General features: G+C 47.3%; 1 protein-coding gene across 2 annotated transcripts; it reads left to right on the forward strand.

Annotated features, from left to right (window-relative positions):
- The first annotated feature begins 488 nt into the window (after positions 1-488).
- Positions 489-13,659, forward strand: slc37a1 (solute carrier family 37 member 1). 2 transcript variants are annotated; one of them, XM_079357067.1, is made up of 20 exons: positions 489-699; positions 2,246-2,487; positions 5,422-5,503; positions 5,734-5,860; positions 5,993-6,071; positions 6,168-6,303; positions 6,860-6,936; positions 7,110-7,276; positions 7,426-7,478; positions 7,637-7,708; positions 9,125-9,247; positions 9,372-9,462; positions 10,409-10,471; positions 10,562-10,647; positions 11,233-11,281; positions 11,960-12,033; positions 12,117-12,195; positions 12,310-12,407; positions 12,494-12,558; positions 13,581-13,659. In XM_079357067.1, the coding sequence occupies exons 2-20, from the start codon at positions 2,432-2,434 to the stop codon at positions 13,594-13,596; spliced, it is 1,593 nt and encodes a 530-aa protein (XP_079213193.1). In that variant the 5' UTR covers positions 489-699; positions 2,246-2,431; the 3' UTR covers positions 13,597-13,659. The 2 variants fall into 2 exon arrangements, with proteins under 2 accessions (XP_079213193.1, XP_079213194.1); XM_079357068.1 differs by lacking the exon at positions 489-699 and adding an exon at positions 731-821.
- The last annotated feature ends 2,893 nt before the right edge of the window (positions 13,660-16,552 follow it).

The following is a 16,552-nucleotide window of genomic DNA, read 5'->3' on the forward strand; positions in this document are numbered from 1 at the left end:
GGCTCCTGACACATATCCCCCCCCCCCCGGGACAAATAAATAAAGTTTGTTGAATTAAATTGAATAACAGAGGGTTTTTATCCTCTGATGGACGGGTCATTTTTAAACATTAAAAAAACATTTTGTGGAAAATGTACATCACTGCCTATAGCTGCCATATAAGGGTAAGATAGATAGATAGATAGATAGATAGATAGGTAGATAGATAGATAGATAGATAGATAGATAGATAGATAGATAGATAGATAGATACTTTATTGATCCCGAGGGAAATTCAAGCTTAAAATGTATTTTTTTTAAATGTATTTTTTTAAATGTATTTTTTTTAAATGTATTTTTTTAAATGTATTTTTATTTAATCATATTTATTTTTTTCCGTGAAATTAGTTTTACTCTCACATAACAATTTAAATATATAAAACAATGTGTAAAAAGGTGGAGAGGCTGTCGGCTTAGAGATCAAACATCCCGGCTCTATGACGTCAGAGCAGCGGAGCGGAGCGTGCGCCGCGCGCCGCCAGCCCAGCTGTGTGTGTGTGTGTGTGTGTGTGTGTGTCTATGTGTGTGCGTCTGTGTGTGTCAGTGTGTGCGGCTCTTCGGTGACAGTCGCTAGCTTCCACACTAAACAAGGAAGTGGATGATACGTCGCCACACCGACGGCACAAACAAACAGAAAGTCGTCGTCTTTTCTTCTCCGAGGTAAGATCCCGATCCGGGACCGGGTCTTTGTGACGAATTTAGTCCGAGCACGAGACCGACCGACCGACCGTCTGATCCGGTCGCGGTGTGGTCTAGCTAGCTGGGGTGTTTCCAGGCTTTGTGTTGGTTTATTTCCCGGTTTATCTTGTCAATAATGATCATTATTCGACATATTGATCAGTCACGAGGAGGGTAATGTGACTGTGGCACGCGCAGAACCGTTTGAAACCGCCAACGGCTGAACGTTTGAGATGCTCAGCCTCAGCAAACAGGGGAGCAGAGCTGGAAGAAAAGATGGATTTAACCTCTTTAGATTATCTTTTTAATGTATGTGAGAAGGTTTTGGTTTATTAGATAATTAAATTGATCGATTTTAAGTGAAAGCAGGAAAGATAGCAGCATCGTAGAGCCCGGAGCTGCTCTGGTTTCAGGTTACTAGGAGACGGAACCAGGAAGCTGGACATGACCCTGTTTACTGTATATGTGGCACATGTAACATTCACTCATATGATGACGTCATTTATTTTACACAATCACACTGTACACTTTAAAATCAGTTTTACCCTCTGTTATATTGAACATGCTAAACACACACACACACACACACACACACACACACACAGAGGCTGAAATACACACATGCACTCATGGAGGGAGCTGAGCTGGTGGGTGGGGGTTCGCTGCCTTGCTCAAGGGCTCTTCCTGTAAACAGTGCTCAGGGAGTGGACTGGCACCTTTTCTAGCTATACCAGACCAGTTTCCAGACTATAGGTCCGTACTGCACCTTGTACCTTGACCCTTGACCTGAACGTTTCCTTTCTCTCATCAAGGTGAGGGGAGCTCCTCGTCGTGCTGTCCATTAAACGCTGCATCATGTTGGTTGTGTTGTTTGTGTGGTTCTCCATCTTGTGATATTTACACAGTTTTTAACTCCGATGTGAACTGTGACACCTTTGAATCTATTTTTCACTATGAATCTTAAATCCCTCGCTCGTGGTGATAATGATAAAAGTGTAAGGCGTGTAGATCCAGTGGCTGTGACGTGGCCTCCCTCTCCAGTTTACATGTAAAGCAAACAGACGAGTATTCATGCAGGGCCAGCTCATCATGGAGCTGCTGCCTCAGGCAGGACTGAGCACGTGCAGGGCAGCAGACACCTGAGGCAAGGTGAGGGGGCTTTGGGGAGAATACCAGAGCATGCATGTAAGAGGATCTGTTAGAACAAAGGCGATGGCTTTATTTAAGGTATAACCATGTCATAAACTATGAATGCAAAGTACGTCGTCCCCGAGCACCTGTGCAACAGAGCGATGATGCATCTGAGCCTGAGGAAAGCAAAACACAAACCAGTAGATCCCAAACAGCAAAATAACGTATTATTGTTCCTCACTTTGTATCACATGACCTGTCAGGTGACCTCGGGGGTTTTAAATATGGAGGTGTGTCTCCTCACTTGTTCATGTACCTTTATATCTGACACTTCCTGTACATTGAGCTGAGCCTGTGTAGCTGACAGTCTACCCCCCGCCCCCCTTCATATTTTCAGACTCCTGTTTTTTCCATCTTGCTCCGGTGCTCTCTGCGTCCGCCATGTTTCCTCCTGCTGTGGACCTCCCAGCAGCTTCCTGTGAGATGGCGATGAGCCGAGGCGGCACCCCAACATCTGCATGCAGCGAGTCATCCCGCTCAGCGTGAGCCCTCTCCGTCACCGCCAGCGCTAAAGCTTCGAAAGATGGCAGCTATTCCTCCTGGGATCCGCCTGCTGGTGTCCTTCAACAGGGACCAATGGTAAGTCTCAGTCAGTGTGTGTGTGTGTGTGTAGGTGTAGTACTTTGCCTCAGGTCACTTCCTGTCAGCACCCGTGTGTCCGTTCAGACTTAAAGCTGATATGATGACGTTGTTTCCTGTTGAGATCCTCGCCTGTGTTCTTCTTGAAGTGAACTGAAGAGTTTCTCCTCTCGGTTCTGATCCAGTGCTCTAAAATGAAGCCGTGTTTCCAGGAGCCTTCAGTCCTACAAGCTTATTTCAAACCAACACTTCTTAAGCTCTTGTTTGATAAAGTTATTTTTACATTACTCTTTTTTTTTTTTTTTTTACTGAACTCACAAACAAACAGACTTTGTTTTAACGCTGAACTGAAGTTTGACATTCAAATCTTTTGGTAGCAAAGCGTCTGAAACTGCTCAGCGAGGGACAGAAACTGGGTTTGAATATTAAGACTTCAGACCAAACTGGTCTGTCTGCACTATTATTTTTAATGAGCACACTGGCTTTGTGTTTTAACACGTCACCAATCAGGAGTTTCAGGAATTATATTATACTGTATGTGCCAGTGAAGCAGGACAGTATGACGGTGGGAGATTCAAAACATGACCCTGGAAAACCATCAAGCTGTCGAGGTGATTTACAGAACTTGACCTTTGAACCAGGAAACAGTACTGGGGGGGGGCTGGAGAGCATAATACAAAGACACAGTACACTTTATTGTCCTTTTATTGCTGCATGTAGTTACAGACCTCCCCAGTTATACCAACAAATATAAAATAATAAAACAGATCTGCTCTCGAGCTTCAAGGTCATCTTTACGCTGGTTTCTTAAACTGACCAATCACATCCTTCTGTTGTGTTTTAAACGAGATGTGAGCTGATGATTCGTCTGACCTAAATGTGTGGGGGTTTGTTCATTCAAAGGTTTGATATCATGTGCAGGTTAATATGTAACGAGACTGGACTAACCACACCGGTGACCTTTTAATAAGTCAGGCGTCCTTACTCTGTACGAAGAGGCGTTTAGGTGAAATCTGTGGTTTAAAGTCTGCATGCAGGAATACATGAAGTCAAAGAACCTGCTCGGGGGAAGTTATGGTGAGGAGGTAAATTCCAGCTTTAGAAAACCACAAAGCCTTCCTGGAGCTCGGCTCCCCGCAGCACATCCAGCACAGACAGTAAGAACTCTGAGTGGAGCCTCTGTGTGCAGGATGCTTCTGTGTCTGCAGGCTGGACAAACCATCCGTGCTTCTGATGATCTTATTTCACATCCTGCTGCTCATTGTTCACTCAGAGCTTCTGATGCTTCTGATGCTGAGCCAAAATCATTCCTCCATATTTTTTTTTTTTTTAGCTAAATGGCGACGCTCGATATCTTCATATTTCTCTGTCTAGAAAAAACAAAATCAAAGTCAAATCCACTGAATGTCAAACGTTATTAATGACCTGCTGCACGATGTCAGCGTGTACATGAAGAACAACATAGAAGACTTTCAGAAGCTTTAGTCTTGTTATTTTTTTTCTCGTCTTTATTGTGTTATTCAGGCGCTCTGAGAGGGAGAGAGGCCAGGGAGGGCGAGCGAGGGACAGACAGACAGTGAGAGGTGGAAGTGGTGTCTCTACAGAAGGAATGTGAGACAACATGAATCATATCGGTTGTGTTGTCCTCCTGCTGTCTCGTATGAAAACACATGGATGTGTGCTTCCACGTTCTGCCCAACGATAACGAAGGACACTCCCATTGGTTACTGACGACCACACAGTTTTAGTGCGTGTCCGTGTGTGTCCGTGAGAGTGCTGCTCACTAAGGTGGTTTTATTGCCTTCAGTGAGCAGAGCAACACGTCTCTTTAAGTATCTATTCTTCTGCTGTGTGTAATGTCATTACACATATGAGCATGGTTTTAATGCCGTCTGGTTCTGGATCCGCATTAGGCCTGGGCTCAGCTCAAATCTCAGCTGATTATTCCCACATCTGCCTGAGATATTCCTCATGGAAGCTAGTTTATCCTCTGTGTCACTTCCTGTCTCATCGAAGCTGCTGTCGGCAGATTATCAGCACTAAATCTGTCTTTGATTTGTTTTCATGTCACATGATTTCTAAATTGGTCTGCAGTCACAAGAGCAGCGTCTTTCCACAGCTGTCTGGCTTTTGTCCGTGCCAACCAGCTACACACACACACACACACACACACACACACACACACACACACACACACACACACACACACACAACAGGCTCAAAACAAGCCGACCAGCTGTTGCATCAGAATTTCGTCCGTCTCCAGTGTCCGCTGCAGAGCCTGAAAAACCGCTCTACCATGCATGACAGATCCCTGCTTCAGACTGTGACTCTGCTGCTCCTCATTAGTACTGAGCACACACACACACACACACACACACACACACACACACACACTCAAATGAAGACCCATCCAGACCTGTGGACTAAATCAGAACTCTGTGCGTCACTGTGAAAACCACCGCGCAGAGATAAGTGTGCAAACAGAGATAAAGAAATCTGAGTGTGTGGCAGATAAAAGTGAACGTGTGCGTCTCACGGCCCGTGTCGTTGTTCTTCCACGTGTCTGCAGGTTTCAGCGGCATGACAGCCGTGTAATAAGCGTGTGTTTGGTGAAGGAACCAGTCGTTGTCACAGACGTCTCTTTACACTCACTCACCTGAACTTCATGCTTGTTTGCCTTAATACCTAATCTGTCATCTGATGTGTGTTTGATGGCAGTGGGAGGTGGAGTGCATGCTGGGTGATAACCTGTGTTGTATGCATTTGCTTGTTATGTAACAGGACAGGACATTAAGTCAACAAGGCGTCTTTGACTGTCCTGAGCTCTTTCCTATGAAGCTTTCAGCACGACACACAGGAGAGGAGAAAGTATGCAGAGAATGTGAACGAGTGTCAGACTCAGTGCTGCCCTCCTGTGTCCCCTCTCTGCAGGTACAGAGCTCTCACCTTTATGCTGACCTTCCTGCTCTACACCAGCTTTCACCTCTCCAGGAAACCTATCAGCATCGTCAAGGTAGCGTCTGCGTCTCTGTTTGCATTTACGTGCACCAGTTTCCCAGAAGGTGCTGAAGCTCTGGTGAAAGATCAAACTCGCACTTCATAGCAGGAAGCACATTTTCTCATTTTATTCACGTCCTCTCGCCTCGCCACTCTACACCTTGATGTCATTAGAGAATCTAGACCTTGCACAGGGACGCCTCGCTTGCACATTTCTATCCTGTGATCTGTCGCGTTGATTTACAGAGCGAGCTCCATAAGAACTGCTCATCCCTCAGTGAGTTAGCGACCATGGCGGCCAGCGGCGGCGGCGGACAGCAGCCCTCCCTGCCGTCTCTCCACACAGACGTGGACTGCAGCTGGAAACCTTTTGGTAAGTTCCTACATGACTTTTAGGATATTTTGGGGTTTTGAGTTTGACAGTGAAACAACTTAAATGTGCAAACGAGGAGCAACGAGCTGCTGCTCTAAAAGCATTCTCATTCTCTGCTGTTGATTTCCACAGATAAGAGGAACTACAAACAGCTGCTGGGAGCCATGGACTATTCCTTCCTCTGTGCATACGCAGTAGGAATGTACCTGAGGTAAGATGACTCCTCCTGGATGTACCTGCATGCTAAATATCACCTGTGTCTCACTGAGAGTAATGTGGATGTGCATGTGATGTTATTTGCGTGCAGTGGAATCATCGGCGAGCGCCTGCCCATCCGCCTGTACCTGACGTTTGGCATGTTGACCAGCGGTCTGTTCACCTGCCTGTTTGGACTGGGCTACGTCTACAACATCCACAGCCTGGGCTTCTATGTGTTTGTCCAGGTGAGACATGTTACAGTGAAACAACAAACAGAGAGGTTCTTTCCTCTTCAGCTAACGTGTCCTCCATCGAGCTGTTAGCGTAGCTTTACAAATCACCTCAAACACCAGCTCACATGTTGTTTTGTGTTATTTCCTCTTCTTTATTTGTGTTTTATTTCTCTCTTGTTGTCTCCTGTTACCGCCCCTCTGTGTCTTCTACAAACAATGTTTAACCAAAGAGCCTTTCAGAAAGGACGCAGTGATTATTGACGAGCGTATCTGCAGCCTGACGAGCTGATCCAATCGGAGGAAAGATCCGATCTCTTCTCTTTCCTGAGCTCTGGATTAAAGACATCCGAGAGTAAGCTCGAGTCTGTAAAGAGCAGGTGTGTTTCAAACAGCAGCAGAGGTGTGTGAGGTGTTGGTGAAGCGGTTGTCATAGAGACGCAGCCTGAACCATCCCACATCCTGAAGATCTCATGAACACACGCATCCTCTTCTTCTCTGCAGCAGAGGAAAAGTCAGGCCCTGCACCGCATCCTCACCTCTCAGAATAACACTGTCCTCCCTATTCCAGGTGTGTAATGGGTTGGTCCAAACCACAGGCTGGCCCAGTGTAGTGACCTGCATCAGCAACTGGTTTGGAAAAGGAAGGTAAGGTCTGCTCAAAGCTTTTTAAGACTCGCACAGGTCGACATGATGATGTTAACACAAGAAGGTGAAACCTAGAAGACGGCGTGACTTTATTCAGCACACAGACAGACGTGCGGTCGGCAGATTGACAGAGAGCTGTGAAGGCCTCTCACACCCTGATGTTTGTCTGGCAGGCGTGGACTCATCATGGGACTGTGGAACTCGCACACCTCGGTGGGAAACATCCTGGGCTCTCTGATCGCTGGCTACTGGGTCTCCTCCAACTGGGGCATGTCCTTCATCGTACCGGGGATCATCATCGCAGCCATGGGCCTCGTCTGCTTCCTCTTCCTCATCGAACGTGAGTGCTGCCTCCTCATTGGCTGGAAAAAGCTTTTATTTATTTAAAGAGTTTATTTTGTGTTTTCAGTTTGCAAACAGACACAGTGCTTATAAATGTAAATACAGGATTTATTTCTGAACTTGATTTGATGTGTTTCTGTTCTCCAGATCCGAACGACCTGAAGAGCATACACGCTCAGCATTCATCACCAACCACAAGTGTAAGCTTCTGTTTCCTTCACTTTCTTTTCACGTCACGTGTATTCATCAGGGAACGCAGGATGACCACTTCCACACATCTTCATAAAAATGAAAGTTTTATAGAGGTGCAGCATCGACTGTCACTGTGTGCATAACGTGTGATTATCTCCTCCTGCAGGTCCCAGCCAAGTGTTGGAACGGTGCAAACGGACAGACTGAGCTGTATCTGCAGTACAAAGACAAAACACAGGTGTGTGTGTGTGTGTGTGTGTGTGTGTGTGTTACAGTGATTATTTATGTTGATGCAAGCTTCACTAACATCTGTACACGTCCTTAAAACGCCTCCAAACGTGGCGTGAAGTCTGTTTGAAGATAGCTGCTGCTGTTAGCTCGCACAGCTGAGGAGCCGAGGTCGGATTCAAACCCTCGGCCGCTGTGATGAGCGTAGCGTGAAGTGAAGTCTTTGGGGGGGTCTCGTCTTCCTGCCTGATGATTTGTGTTGTGTTCATGGCGTGCAGCTTTAGTGCAGCTGTGTTTCTTTGGAGTCTGCTCTGTACTTTCCTGCCAGGCTGCAGCGACGGCACAGACTGTGAGCTCTAATATAAAAGTCTTTCTATCAGCACAACACGAGTTGTTAAAATGACTTTGACCTCGTAGGAGAGAAAATGTGTCGCTGTGTCACAGCGTGCAGAACACAGTGAGCAGGAAGTGATTTTCAGTCGAGCAGGTCGCGTGCAGCGTGTGATGATGATGATGATGATGATGGTCGAGACGCAGATAAACTTTTCAGGTGAGAAGATTAAAAGTGCGTCTTATGATGCATCCTCTACACGTGTATTCACTTTCTCTTTGACATCTCGGCCGTGAGCAGCAAGAAAAGTTCAGACAACTTCAGGTGACATCACCTCCTTTTCCAACGGAGCCCCTCCCACTTCGAACCAGTCAGAAACACAGTAACACAAACATGTTGATGTCAGTCAGCGTTGATGATCAGACTCCTTTAACGTGTCCTCATCGATCCATTCAGGCACACTACTATTGCACGGATAGAGTTCAAAACAGGAAGGTCAGTTGTTTTTGTGCTTCAGGTGATCGTGGCTGCTTCAGGTGCGCTCATTCTGTCACACTTGCTGGGATGATGGAGGAACATTTTTAACATTTACTGGCTGAATACAAATGTCTCCTGAAAGGACCTGATGACCCAGCAGTAACTGGGAGCGTCCATGTGTCTCTGTGCTGCGTCCCTGGGGTCAGTCAGGTCCACAGCTTCATGAGCAAAGAGAAGCAGGGACATTTGAATTCCAGCTCCTGGAGGTCTGACGGGCGGGTTGGGTTTGCTGCATGCTTCAGTTCTTTCCAGGCTTCATAGTGGACTGGTCTCGTAGTGCAGCAGGCTCCTCCCTTCTGTCACACCTGATTCAAACAAGGCTTCATGAATTTATCGTGTCTTTACTGCTCAAATCTTTTAATTTATCAGCAAATCACAATCTGTTCATCTCTTTTTCATCAACTGATTAAAAACAAAATCTGTGGGTGAAAAATCAGCGAGCCAACCCAGCGCTCATAATCGTCCGTCGACTTCCCCTTTCTTGATCTTTATCTGGTGGGACGAACGAAGAGTCGGCACGCCGCTCCGGATCTAAACGCCTCCCTGTCCCTCACGCAGAGTTACGACACAGAGCTGCTGCTGCCCAGAGACAGCGTGTGCGTCCCCGTGCAGCCCGTCGTGGTGGTGAAGAGGGAGTCTGAGCCGTCCGCCATCAGCTTCATGGGAGCTCTACGGATACCAGTCAGTTCCTCACACACACACACACACACACACACACACACACACACACACACACGCTTTCATCACCAGGAGCTTCAGGATGCTGACATCCTTATGTTTACACGTGTGGCGTTTGTCTCTGCAGGGCGTGATCGAGTTCTCTTTGTGTCTGCTGTTTGCGAAGCTCGTCAGCTACACCTTCCTCTTCTGGCTGCCGCTCTACATCACGAAAGCAGGTGAGAGAGAGAGAGAGAGAGAGAGAGAGAGGGGCCACAGGTGTGCTTAGAGCCGCCGGCGCCCCCCTCCTGTGTGTGTGTTAGAACAGCTCCAGTTTACCAAACACAGTCTTAGAAGACAAGTCCACCTACATCATACACATATTTACCCAGAATTCACAGGGTCAACAACAATCACACAGTTCTTCTTTACCCGACTGAGGGAACCACTTCCTGTTCTTTTCTGGTCATGTGACCTCCTGCTGCATCTTTGAGTTCATTACATGTTCTTCTCAATCAACCCGGTCTGAGACTAACCCTAACCCTAGATGCAGCTGATAGACCTACATTTCTAAAATGCTAACAAACATGCTCTCATTACCACGAGTGCAGGCGCCACCATTGCACGCCACACGCCACCTGACATGATTCTGGTCACCTGTTCGGAGCGCACAGACGGTCGTGGTACACACACAGCGTCCGTCTGACCAGCCTCACTCCCGCCCGGCCCGTTTCTGTTTGTGCATCATCGATTGTGTCCTGATTGACTGAGGTCAAGAGTGCACGCTGTGGCGAAGGCCAGCTGAGAGCGCCCTCTGCTGGATCAAGCTGTAAACTACTACAGAAGGCCTGATGCGCTGATTGTGTAGATAGAGAGATACTTTATTGATCCTGAGGGAAACTCAAGTGTATTTTCAAGTCTTAGGGCTCGAATGTGACCCCCCCCCTCCCCCCACCCCCCCGCGTCAAACTCAGAGTGTGAAGTGGAGCAGGCGTTTCTTGAGATGTAATCTAACAGCTGATACAGCGACCTGTCAGATTGTTCTTGTGCTGCGTTTCAGTGTGTAGGCAGATCGTCCCACTCCATTTTATTAGCACCTCTTATGTGTAGGACAAAAGGCCTTGACAGGAGGAGAATTGAAGTGACTGAAAATTGAGTGTGTGTGTGTGTGTGTGTGTGTTTCAGCTCACCTAGATGCAAAGAAAGCTGGAGATCTTTCCACCCTGTTTGACGTGGGAGGAATCGTGGGTAGGTGTTTTCTCCTCTCAGCTCAGTTTACAGCGACTGTGATGGCGAGCTCGGCACGTTGACTTGTGTTTCTTCTTCATGTGTTGTCAGGAGGGATCCTGGCCGGAGTCATCTCTGATAAACTGGGGAAGAGGGCCACCACGTGTGCCGTCATGCTGCTGCTGTCGGCTCCCACGGTGAGTCTTCAGGACATTTCTACACTGCTTCAGAAAGACACGTGATCAGTGCGCTCCCATTCAAGCCCATTAACTGCAAATAACCACGGAGCAGAAACTCATTATTGTGGCCGCTGGCCTCAAGAAGTGACGGCTGATAACACAGCAGGTCTGTGTTTGGATCTCACTGTGTCGATGCAAGATGTGTGTGTGTGTGTGTGTGTGTGTGTGTGTGCGTGCGCACTTTGTTCATCGGACTGTCAAACATATTATGAATAAAGTTCACTTCAATAATCAGGCTCTGAAAAACTACGAGCAAAAAGTTTTTTCCAGCTGAGCAGAAAATATCAGCTGAGATTTAAAAAAAGAGAAAATATTGAGAGTAAGAGAAGCTGCAGTATCTGCTTATTAGAGCTGTCACTTTACAATCTGTCATGATGAAGTTCAAACACACACACACACACACACACACACACACGAAGCCCTCCTGACCTAAAGGTACCGCAGCAATAATGAGCCCAAACAGCCTGAAACACAGCTCAGCTCTCTGTTTATATGAAAGTATAAATCAGGATCACTATTCAGATGTTGTTCTTCTCCCTGCAGCTGTACGGCTTCTCCATGATCAGCGAGCTCGGTTTGGGCCCCACCATCGGTAAGACTTCTTCTTCTTCAGCAGCTGGACGAGTGATCCTTTAAACTGATGATCTTCTTAATGTGGACGAAACAAGATACCTGAGAACATCATCTTCCGTCTCACAAATCTGCAGTTTCCCCTCTGTCTTTAATTCTACAGAACAAACGTAAAGGTCACATATTAAATATATAAAATCCACTTCAGCGTGTGTCTCCAAACCCCCCAGTGCTGAGAGAAGCCCGTCCTCTCCATGTGTGCTCAAACAGGCCCTTTGGAGATTTTCACTGTTTCAGAAATGTGAAATGTAGATCGACGTCCTTCTGTGTGTCCAGATGTGAGTCATGTATTAGAGCCACATAAATGAGGTCACACATCCTGGCTAAATATATGAGAGTGGCTTATCAGCTCTGATTAGCTGCTGAGATGAGCTCTAACCATCATCAGTTGCTCGTTCAGCGGCCCGACTGATCTGGATTAATTCATTCACACGGCGCCCCCCGTGCTCACAGCTGCAGCTCATTATCTGCACAATATGCCGAGAGGACGGGCTAAATGTCATTATGGCCGACAGTGTGAGCGAGCCGGCGAGCAGCTGCAGCTGCTGAGCGACAGCCGCGGCTCTAATGTCGTGTAATCATCAGGACGAGCGGGGAGATGTTGAATCCAGATTCATGTGATCCGCTTTGTGTTTCTCAGGCATGCTGTTGGTGTGCGGCGGCCTCGTCAACGGCCCGTACTCGCTCATCACCACGGCGGTGTCTGCTGATTTGGTAAGAGGTCTGATGAACGGACACGCACTCTGACGTATCATCTTGTGTCTCTCTCTTTATGAACTTTTCTCTTGAACCCTCAGGGGACCCACAAGAGCCTGAAGGGCAACGCCAGAGCTTTGTCCACGGTCACCGCCATCATCGACGGCACAGGATCTGTAGGTCGGTATCACTGATCATGCAAAGGCTCAAGTCAGAGAGTAAGACTGACTCGAGCGAGGATCTGATACTCGGGCGCTGACAGGAAGTGACCAGAGGCGGTGTTTGTGTTGTCAGGCGCTGCACTGGGCCCCCTGCTGGCCGGGCTGCTCTCTGCAGGAGGCTGGGATCGGGTCTTCTACATGCTGATGACGGCCGACTTCTTCGCTCTGTTGGTGAGTGCTTTGATGTTTATTAAAGAAAAGCTTTTATTTTGAAAGAACAGTGAAATCAAACGTGTGACTTTTATGTTTGTGTGCAGTTTCTGTTACGGCTCGTCATCAAGGAGCTGTCCTCGTCTAAATCCCGTCCCATCTCCACCGTAGAGTGAGTCCTGCACTTTATTTATCAAACGTCCACACGAGAGGAAAAGAGCTGAAACCAGCACAACCATTAAAGAACCAGTTATTACAATAAACACTTATTGACATTTAATTCATCTGCAGCCCAAAATGTAAAGCAACGTAAAGGCAGCGTCATGTGAGTAATGTTTATGGTTTTGGGTCGATGATGAAGGTCATAATTAGATCTCAGTGAGTCTTGGGTTGAAAGGATTCATGACAGGTTTCATCAGAAGAGCCGATCATGTGACCATGTGACCATGTGACCATGTGACCATGTGACCTGCTTACAGAACGTGTATTTAAAGCACTCCAGCAGGAAGTATTAGCCTATCTGTGAAAGCTTTCCTAAAGTAGGACTCCAGGTTCTTCATTCATCCTGCTCTTGTGATGAAACCCCCCCGTGAACGTGGCGCTCAGCTGAGGAGAGGATGAACCATGAGTCACTGATGTTTGGGGAAGGTGGGACCTGGCTGTGTGGGCTCTGTCTGCTTTTTTTAAATGCTTGTGTAATAGAGAACATTTACATATGAGGGGAAAGGCTGGATACACGCTGCATGGTTTCAGGCTCCATGTGCCCCCCCCCCCAAATGATGGGCTGAGGGGGGGCGGGGCTTCTGACGTTAGCTTCTGGCTTCTTGGTGATCTTAATTTAAAGCACATTTACAAATAAACACTTAAATAACATTTATTAGACAACCTGATAGAAACGTTCAGGAGCAGCAGGCTGGAGGCGGGGCTTAAAGAGTGAACCTTGCATCTGTTTGTCCTCATGTCTGTGGTCAAACACGTTTTTAAAATCGTCTCATGTGTCAGTGTACACACTGACGCAGCAGTGTGAATGTATAATACCAATATATAGTTGTATAGGAGGGACCAAACAGGAAGTGACCAAACAGGAAGTGAACACAGACGACTCCTCGTCACTCACGTCTGATCGAGGATCATCACTAAATCAACCCAACTCATCAATACGTCTTCATGTTTGTCTCTCTCTCTCTCTCACAGGCTGAAGGAGCACTGAGCACTTTGAACACACACACACACACACACACACACACACACACACACACACACACACAGGAACCACTAGTGTGAGCCTGAAATGGACTGAGTGTGTCTGACAGTAAACGGACTGTCACAGACACGAGACCTTAAACACACACACACATGCACGTGTGTGTGTGTGTGTGTGTGTACGTTCGACCAATCGGAGGAGCTGCAGCTGAAGTTCAGACTGGAGAAGCAGAAGGGACCTGCAGCTGGTCTCTGGACTGATACCTGGTCTGATGTGGATCACACTACCTGCTGGGCCTTCTCTGACGTTTATTTATTCACACACACTTCTGTTATCTCCAGGAGCTTTAAATATTCCCCCGTCACAGGGACACTGACCACGAGCTTCCTGAGTGAGAGACGGAGAGCGGGAAAGGAGCCAAAGGTCAGGTTGGAAACCCGGGCTGCCCGCTTGGAGGACTTTAGCGTGCGTACACGGGACGACGGGCGCACTAACCACTAGCCTACCGGCGCCCGGCACAAAGTCGTGATTTGAACAGAAAATACCTTCCTGCCAGTCGTACAGCTTATATGACCTGCTGTAACCCCCCCCCCCTCGCCGTTTCCTCACCTTGGCCTTACTGAACCAAAGAGATTGTGGCGCTCGTGTAGTAATTTAAAAAGTCAATATTTTCTAAGTTATTACTTTGTGGTGATTTGTGTTTTGAAGGCACCAAAGTTGTATTTTTATATCTAATCTGATAACGGATGTTTCTCTGTCCACGGTGACAGATCTCATGAATGTAACTTCAGATTATCTCTCAGTGCAATCTCCTGTTTATATGTCCGTGATCTGTTGAAATGGTGACTTAAATAAAACTGATGATTGGTGATTGTTGAGCAGCTCTTTACAAATGATCCTGTTGATGTTTCAGACGTGACCTCTGGGATGACGTCACGTGTCAGCGGGCCGCCCGCTGCTTGAAACGACGTTGTGTGCCTTCGTTTGATGTCTTTTTTTGGTCTGTTGATTTTTGTAAAAGAAAAGTAAAAAAAAAAACCCGTGTTGTGTTTGTGAATGAGCTTGTTTAAGGTACGCCTCACTCAAAGCATTGTGGGTAGAATAAAGCGTGCGCTTTGTTCACTGAACTCTTGCAGGCTTGTGTTTTTGATGGCGTCTTTACTACCACGGAGCTAAATCTGGTCTGGTCGGTGGCGTGGAGGGGGCTTCAGTCTCAGCTGGAGGTGGCAGGTGTCAGCTCCTGACAGTCACACACACACACACACACACACACACACACACACACACACACACACACACACACACACACACACACACACACACACACACACTTCTGAACTGAGGTAAATGAGCTGGTTTGTGGGTGAAGCGTTCCCTCAGCTGCAGGATTGAATGTGTCTTCAGTGCAGCAACAGTTCTATGTGCTGGCTGTTGCAGTGACTCATCAGAATAACAGCACAGCCTGCTGCTGCCCTCCATTCCCCTCCTTTACACTTCTCATGATGACGGACGCATCAAATTCAAGGCACCGCCACTTCTCCACCATTTATCTTTTTATCAATGTTTTCCAGTTTGTCAGACAAAAAAAATCAGCAAAAATAAAAGCAGAAAGACTTTATTTATCCACAGATCCTACATGATTATAAAGACATGAAGGACACCTGCCGCAGCCAGTATGTCCTCCTTCTAACTTTAGATTCTGCTCCTGAATGCTCTGGATCTGATTGGACCAGAGAAGGTAGGCGGGGCTTTGAAGGCCCCACTGGCTCCAGGTGAATTCTCCTGATTAGATCCTGCTGCCTTCTCTCAGTCAGCTCACTCTGACTCTCTGCAGGAGAAACATTCAGCTGGTCGAGCTCCCACATGATGCTCAGCTGTTTGACTTTAAACAGACCGTAATTCACTAGATAAACATCAGGCTGTGTTAAAGAATACAGAAGATAAAGAGTGACGTCAGGAGTTATTGTGAATTAAAGGGATGTCTCTGAACATGATGAAGGTCCAGCTAACAGCTCTGACGGCCGACTGACAGGTGAAAACCTATAAATACTCCTCTATAGGTGTAAACATCTAATCCAGATGTGGGACGAACGAGCGTGAAGATGTTGTCATAGCAACCAAACATGTGGCTGTCATCAGAGTCTTGATCCTCGATATGATCCTCGTGAAGGCCCTTTTTAAACTCTCAGGTAGACTGATGCTTCTTACCTGTGTGACTCGGTTCTGGGAGTGACGTCACTCCAACTCGTCTCTGATTGGTTCAAACGCAGGACTTCTCTCCCCCTTCATACATGCACATAAGTATAAACAGACATAATTGGATATGTGTAATGTGAACTATTTGTGCCGTTCGGTTCAAGTGTGTGTTGGTGTGTATATATGTGTTAGTGTAGGTGAGCGCGCGCAGCCCCAGGAGAAGTCGGGGGCGGGGACGCGCGTGGACAGGCTTTATGAGATGCTGTTAGATAGCGCGAGGTGACAGAGAGCAGAGAGCACGCGCGCACAAACACAAAGAGTTTTCTCCAGTGTTTCAGTGACAGGCAGGCAGGTGGGATGTTCTCGGACCGCTGACTCCGCTTTCACCCCCACCTCGGTTGGTTGTTTAACGGAGGCGGGAGTTGGACCGGAGCGGCGACACGGATCCCGCAGCAGGAACCGCACAGAGACTCACCGACTGCGGAGAGAGGAGAGGGGGGATCATGGGCTCCGCTTCGTCCTCATACCGGGTCATTTACCTGGACGTGGACGGCAGGATCCAGAAGGTAAGACGCACAGAGTGCTGCTGAGACAATGCATGAGACAGACGCGCTGAATGAAGCATCAATGTTCTCATAGATTCCCTGCAGAAACACAGAGAGGCAGGAACTACAGGAGGATCATTGGTTTCTGCATTCTGACGTCAAAGTCCATCTATGTGCGAAGAAGACTAAAATAATAAGGATGCTGAAGTCAGAGGAAGGTG

The sequence above is a fragment of the Symphodus melops genome (assembly GCF_947650265.1).
Source record: "Symphodus melops genome assembly, chromosome: 12".
Taxonomy (NCBI): Eukaryota; Metazoa; Chordata; class Actinopteri; order Labriformes; family Labridae; genus Symphodus; species Symphodus melops.

What these genes read in the sequence shown, in the direction of transcription:
- slc37a1 (XM_079357067.1), top strand. Translation starts at nt 2,432, where the DNA reads ATGGCAGCTATTCCTCCTGGGATCCGCCTGCTGGTGTCCTTCAACAGG. An exon ending in TGGGAGCTCTACGGATACCA is followed by an intron (nt 9,248 to 9,371) that starts GTCAGTTCCTCA and finishes TTGTCTCTGCAG; the next exon opens with GGCGTGATCGAGTTCTCTTT. An exon ending in CGGCGGTGTCTGCTGATTTG is followed by an intron (nt 12,034 to 12,116) that starts GTAAGAGGTCTG and finishes TTGAACCCTCAG; the next exon opens with GGGACCCACAAGAGCCTGAA.